This window comes from Macadamia integrifolia, chromosome 11 (assembly GCF_013358625.1).
Source record: "Macadamia integrifolia cultivar HAES 741 chromosome 11, SCU_Mint_v3, whole genome shotgun sequence".
NCBI lineage: Eukaryota > Viridiplantae > Streptophyta > Magnoliopsida > Proteales > Proteaceae > Macadamia > Macadamia integrifolia.
In genome coordinates, this window is record NC_056567.1 from 5,193,963 (window position 1) to 5,201,201 (window position 7,239).

General features: G+C 35.2%; 1 protein-coding gene across 1 annotated transcript; it reads right to left on the minus strand.

Annotated features, from left to right (window-relative positions):
- Window positions 1–787: 787 nt before the first annotated feature.
- LOC122093949 lies at window positions 788–7,233 on the minus strand. The gene is made up of 8 exons (XM_042664514.1): window positions 7,217–7,233; window positions 3,879–4,200; window positions 3,467–3,722; window positions 3,170–3,386; window positions 2,048–2,412; window positions 1,721–1,885; window positions 1,185–1,264; window positions 788–987 (listed from the first exon to the last, which is right to left on the minus strand). The coding sequence occupies exons 2-8, from the start codon at window positions 4,108–4,110 to the stop codon at window positions 788–790; spliced, it is 1,515 nt and encodes a 504-aa protein (XP_042520448.1). The 5' UTR covers window positions 4,111–4,200; window positions 7,217–7,233.
- Window positions 7,234–7,239: the final 6 nt, after the last annotated feature.

Below are 7,239 nucleotides of genomic sequence, written 5' to 3' on the forward strand. Positions count from 1 at the left end.
TTCTCTAGTGCATACCAGATTAACTCTCTAGGTACTATTGTCATATGATTTTTCTAGGTCAATAAAGACCATATGGAGATCCTTCTTGCAAACTTTGAATCTTTCAATGAGCCTCAGTAAGTAAATAGCTTCTGTCATAGATCTACCTGGCATAAAACCAAACTGGTTCTCGAGATAGTAGTTTCTCTTCTTAGTTGGGCTTCAATAACCTTCTCCTATAAGAATTTCAAATCTAGTATATCAAATCTAGTACACAAAAGCCAGTATATCAAATCTAGTACATAAAAGCCAATATCATATTCCTTGCCAATATGAAGGATTCCAATTAATCTTTACAAGATACAACAGGAATATTGTTTCTTCATACCCTGAAATTGAAGTATTTTATTTTATAGATATATATATATATATATAAGTTATTACAGGATTAACTATCTGGATTGCATGGTCACAATATTTATTTGGTTATATTTAGGAAACATAAACAGGTCCAAGAGTCTGAGATGAGGTCTGCTACCTTAGAATAAACATGTAAAGTTTAATACAGATATTTTATATATATCTAAACCTGCAATTCAGGTAGGAGTTCTAGTCCCAGCATGGCTGAGCTAGGAAGGGCTAATTGGGCCACCAAAGTGGCAGATCAGTTTGGGCTAAAATATTTTGGGCATGTAGACCCCAGGGTCCCTTACACACATATAAAATTTCAACGGAAGCAGAGTTTTCCATGTGGCAAAATAAATCTTTGAAAAATCAGGACTTTAGGAAACACAGTATTGATGAGTACCTATAGGCGTGCATGCCAGTACACGTGAGGGTATTTGATCGACTCACACTTTGAAATTTGGAGTGTGGGCATGTGGCTCATATGGACCATGTACTCCCTATCCAACAGTAGGAATAGCCACATCACCTGTCCATGGGGCACAATGACAGTTGGCAGCACAGGATCCTCTTCCCAAGTGGGTAGCGCAAATTTCCATATTCCTTAATGTAGGTAGATCAATCCAAAATTCAAGCTATAGGTTATACACCTTATATGCAACTAGTTCCCTATGAGACAAAATACTGTTGGGGTGGTTTAAATTGTAGAACTAGATTCAAGGTTGCGTGAATAATTTGTTACACACTACAAATAAGATATCAGTAAGTTCCATCAAATTTTAAGAATTTGTTTAACTTACCACGTTTCAGCAACCCTGGAAGGCTCCTCCACTTCATCTTTGTAGTTTCAGCCAAATCATTGGTTTTGCCGTCTTTAGCTCTGATTTCCATTGGTCATTGGTCAAGCACTATTAGTTATTTGCAGTAAACCATCACTTAATATTTAGCTATTCTAATTATAGAAGATGTACCATGTATCCCATCCGAATGTCAATAAAAGCTGCAGACTATTCCAGAAACTAAAACTTTGGATCATGGTGACAACATGATCTGCAGCTCCTACTGAACAAGATGGCGAGGCCACTTAGCATGTTTGATTTGGTGGAACTGATCAACCAATTCAATGTGTCCAGTATATAGCCCTTCCAGAAAATACCTCTCTCAAGAATATTCCCATAATGCATTATTCTATAGTTGCCTACTTAAAAGAACTAGCATTTGAGGGTATATTTCAATTCACAACAAATCATTGATACCTTAAGCTACATACTTCCAAATAATCTTTGATAAGGTATAGACCAGTGTATGATTAAAAGCTCAATGTTGAACAACTCACATATATGTTGGTGCTGGTGCTGATGCTGATGCTGATGCATTTGGTTCCTTCCCCAGATGGAGTGAAGTGAAATGACTCGATAAATACTGCAGAGGTTTGGGATTGGGCAGGTCCATCAACGTTGCAGCACTTGAGGTATCCCAACTCATTGGAACTTCCAAATTCCTAGTGACCAGAAAGTAGAAAACATGATTTTTTGTCCATAATTACATTTTTTTACCATACAAAAATTAATTAAATATGTCTTGTTCTGTGCTCATATCATTACCTATTTTGCAATTAAATTGTTTGAAAAGTGCATGTTAAAGAGAATGATATTGTAATTACCCTTCAGAACATTTGAACTTGCTGCGTTTCATTTCGTCTACTTTATAATTTCCAAAGATGACATCCAGTCGCTTAGCAAGGTTTGGTATCTCTTGCAATGGTAAAATATCCCAAACTTTCAAGACTTGGATGTACTTGGAATTTTCTCTGAGAATATCAACAGTCCAAACAAGATTGAACCACTCATCAACCTTGTATACATTCAGCAGCTCAGAAGAAGTGCCATCCATTAAGTGGAGATTTTTCCACTTCTGGGGATTACGCCATCCACTTGCAAGCTTCATTAATAGAGAAAGCACTTCATTCCGAGTCTCAACCCTTCTTATTTTGACAATGGATTTCCAGAAATCATTGCTGAAGAGAACCTGTTGAACATTAGATTAATGCAACTTGTTATCAATTTGGAGTGAGATAGTGGAAGAGCTTATTACTAAAGATGGGAAAGAGGAAAAGGGGAAGACAGAAAAGAGCCGTTTTAGTGCACACCAAGAGATATTCAACTTAAATGTTTAAAATTTTTAGTCCAAGAAATAAAATTCAAATTCTCATTAAACTCAGGTTGTGCAATTGCTTTTTCAAGTGACAGAATGTTATTTCGTATTGCCGTAAGCCTCTCTCTTCTCTGTCCTCAAGCACCACCTTACCTAAAGCTGCCTTCTCTCTAACCCTTCCCTTAAGTGAAGGCACATGGGTGGGACTATATCCAGCAGAAAATTAAAATCTTAAAAGCTTGGAAATACAAATATCTAAAGACAGAAGAGTTCTCTTAAGTTAATAAAATTTAAAAATAAAATGGTTGTGCATATGGCTTAGGAATAATAAACATCTTAACAAAAACTGCAGGTTAATCAGTGAAATGGCTTCTCCTTTCCGCTGTTTTTCTATCTAAGACATGTACAAAATCTTATGGAGATGCGAATCATTAGCCAGGTAAGTTGCCATTTGATTATGCAAAATTCCTCAGAGAAGGCAATATTTGAGTAAAAAACTTCCCTGTTTCGTTCATACTCAACAATAGGCTTTGTCCCATTTTCTTATCATGCATTGAGATTGGCTATTTAGACTTTGAATACTCTCTAGTAGGAAATAAAGAAATTTTCCCAATAAAGCCAGGCAACATACCTTCCACCTCGCTCCAGCAAACAGCAGAGAATCTGTGTTAAGTAACTTGTCGAATTCACGAAGTTCAACCAGACCAGCTATTATTGCTTCCTTCAAACTCTTTTCGTGATCAGCATTAAAAAAACATCCCCGGTCCTTTGCATCAAGGACTAGTTTCCTCCAAATGGAACCACTGTTGATTAAAGTTGGACCATTCCCCAATACCCAGAGGCAGTACCTGCAATGAAAGCAAACGAGACTCATAAAACCACGAAAGAATTAAACATTATTAACAAGATATATCCTATGCCCACGTACCTTGCCCTGGTCAAAGCTACATTTGTACGTTGAAAATTGGCAAGGAAACCCACTAATCCTCTCCCATTAGACCTGACAGTAGAGATTATTATTACATCCTCCTCGCCTCCTTGAAACCCATCAACAGTTCGAATACTCACAGAGAAATATTTCAGTGTATTATAAGTGTTTCCAAGTTTCTCTTTAATTGCAAATACTTGTGCCTTGTATGGGGATATTACACCAACACTAAGGTCCTGCCTTGAAGCAAATGATGCTGTAACAGTGAAAAAAATGGATTATGTACATGTTTGTTAACATAGTATGTCCATATAAAAGGATGAACCATGAAGAAATTATTTTGTAATCATTAGGGAAAAACAAAAAATTCAGCTCAAAGACAAGTATACAAATTACCAAAGGTGAAATATACCTTCAGAGAGGCTTTTAACAATTGCAGAAACCACTGCCACCTCCACCATGTTTTTCTTTCCATGCCCATCATTTTCCTCCCTTCCATAAGCAACATTTATAAAGGAATAGGGCCCATATATATTACCTTGAAGGAAGTGTTTTTCATGAATTTTTTCTTTGACATTTGGAGCATCCAAAATCTGCTTTCCATAGAACTCTATGTTTGGGAATAAGCTTATTGCTGGGTGCATTCTATACTGTATATTGAGAAGGTGCTTCTTGTGTCCCAATGATACCAACCTTTCAAACAGACTTCTTCCCAAATTAGCCTCCTCTGAAATCTAACAAATGGAAAGGTCCCAAATAAGAGAGAACTAAAATTTTTCACCTAGACTTCCCAAAAAAAAAAAAAAAAAAAAAAAAACCTAGACTAGAGGATATCCAAAATTGTATGAATTATGTCGGGAGGGAATAATATATAAATAAATAAGTGTAGCTAAGATGAGAATATCATAAAATGGGTGTGCATGTGTCTTTTGATAGAGGTGTGGAAGAGCTTAGAAATCTAGGGAATAACTTGTGTAACTAAATGTTTAATAAGATTAGGAACACAAAAAAAAAAAATGTATGAATAAAAGAGAAGCATACTGGTTTCGATTATAAAATAAAGGTGATATGCAAAGCCATAATAACTATAGAAGAATAAAACTTTTGTGTCTTAATATGAAATTATGGGTGAGAGTAATTAAAATCCGCTTGAGACAAGAAACTAATATGGATAACCAGTTTTGTTTTTTACCAGGAAGATCAACTATAGAAGCTATTATTTGCTTAGGAGACTAATGGAAAATTTTATAAAACTTAAAAAGTGTCTCCAGATGGTCTTTATTGACTTAAAAAAAAAAAAAATTATGATAGATTCATCAGAAATTTAATTTTGCAAGCGTTAGAGAACATATGAGTTTCAAGTAAATATGTGGACATCTATAGTAAAAGATATTAGTATGGTGATTAGTGTAAGAACTGTTTTTTTTTTTTGGGGGTGGGGGGATACGGTAGTGAATTCCTAGGTACAATTAGATTACATCAAGGATCAGCTTTAAGTTCGCATTTGTTTGCTCTAATCATAGATGAGTTGACTAAAGATATTTAAGATCAAATCCTTTGGTGTATGCATTTTGCTGATGATATTATTTTAATAGTTTAAATAAAAAGATAGATAAATATATGCCAAGTTGGAAAACCTTGGAAATAAAATGTTTCAAGATGAGTAGAACAAAAATAGAGTGTATGTGTAACTTTAGTTACATTAGGATAGCCAATGAGGTGGAGAAAATTGATGATATAGAATTACTGGAAAGTGAAAATTTTAGGTACTTAAGTTCAATTATAGTTAAATAAGGAAACACAAAGAATATTGTTTCACAAAGAGTTAAAATAGGATGGTATTAAGTGGAGGGATACTCTGAGAGTGTTGTGTGATCAACATATTCCTTTAAAACTTGGGGAATTTTTTTATATGATAGTTATATGACCATCAATGATGTACGGAAAGAACGTTGGGAAATGAAGAAACAACATATAGATAAACTTAATGTAACTGAGATGAAGATGTTGAGATGGGTGAGTGGTAAAACTAGAAATAGTCATTTAAAAGTGGCTCCAAGATAAATAAAAAATCATGATGATTTAAAAGTGGCTCCAAGAGGATAAAAGTTCAAGGAGAGGGACTTGAGGTGGTGCATAAGTAATCATAGTGGAGGTCATTTGGCGGAGTGATATGATGCTAGATGACTAAAAGATTAATTAGGAGAAAAACAAAATTACTTGGAAGAAGTTGTGAGAAAAGAGACGAACTTATTTGGCTTGACAACAAACATTATTTAAATAGAATTAAGGGAGAAGTTTCATGCACGATCATGCATGAAGCACGACAATGCGCGCCGATGTCAGATGGGACTATGTGCATGGTTGTGCACCAATATCAAATGAAATATGAAGTAACAAGACGATGCCATCAAGAAAATAATAACAATCTCCAAGAAGACAGGATTTTGTTTTTTCCAAACAAATAAAATAGCTTTGGGAAACACAAAATTTTCATTTTCAAGATGAATTTTTGTCATATATGGGCAATCATCTCATGTGGTTAAAACTTTACAAGACACAAATGATATATACATCATTAAATTTAAATGCTTGAGCAACCACACGCATAAAACAGAAGACAATTAGAACACATAATTTCTTTTATGGTATCTATGATCTTATACTTCTTCTCTTCTATTTCTAGAAGGTAAAGCCTTATGAACATCATGAATTCAGAATGCTTTTCAAAAATGAAAATAGAGAGAAATTAAAGGTTGAGTTTGGTATGCATTCTTGATATGTATTCTAAAAAAATCATACCGAACGCACCCAAAGTCTTCCACCTATGATCTTAAACATCTGGATCTACTATTTATTTAAGGTATATTTGCCATCTCATCTTCTCAACCTCATCATTTTGTGTGTCCTTAACACCCCATCCCTCAAATATCTCAACTCTAAATAGGGTGTCAAAACCTAAACCGAATCGGTAAAACCGCCCCAGATTGAGCCGATTGAACCCGGATTAAACTGAACCGAAGCCTTATTGGGACAGTTTTGGTTTGGCATATTATATCCCCCTTAACAAATCGAACTGCACCAAAAATCAATTGGACCCAAAACCAAACCAAAACCGATTCAAAAAGGGGACCGAAACTGAATCAAACTGCTAAGAAACTGAAAACAACCCAAAATTCATTAAAAAAAAAATATCAAAATTTGCATAGTTTTGTATGAAAATTAAACCCAAATCGGTTAAAAAAACAAAACCAACCCGATTACAAAACGATGCAAGAAACCGAGCAAAATCGAAGCCAAACCGCACCGAAACCAAAATTTCCTTATTGATTCAGTTTCGGTTTCACCATTTCCACATTGAAACTGACTCAACCCGGGCCGAAAGCAGGCCGAACTGAACCATTGACACCCCTAACTCTAAATAATGGTTAAAGAGAATGAACTATCCATCCATACTTTGAAATGGTTCAGAATCGTAGTTTGGTATGATTTCTTGGAATGCATCACCGATCTAGGAGAATGCATACCAAATGCAACAAAAGTCTTATCTCTTTAACTCTAAAGCGACTAGTAGATTAAAAATTGTTTAAGAGAACAGAAGTCTATATAAGAATTGAATTGCATCTTAGCAAACAATAGAGTTCTCTCTCTAGCTTTCTCTCACACCTGTTTGATAAGGTGGTGTTGTGTGTGTGTGTGTGGTGGGGGGTGGGGTTGCAGGATGGACATGCATGTACCATAGAAGAGTACCTTAGCTTCGAAGAGTTTTTTGT

Bases quoted from the DNA above. Each gene is read 5' to 3' on its own strand.
- LOC122093949 (XM_042664514.1), bottom strand. From the start codon at position 4,110: ATGCACCCAGCAATAAGCTTATTCCCAAACATAGAGTTCTATGGAAAG. The intron at 1,265-1,720 runs GTGAGTTGTTCA...AATGGAAATCAG, and splicing joins GCACCAGCACCAACATATAT to AGCTAAAGACGGCAAAACCA. The intron at 988-1,184 runs GTAAGTTAAACA...ACCTACATTAAG, and splicing joins TCCAGGGTTGCTGAAACGTG to GAATATGGAAATTTGCGCTA.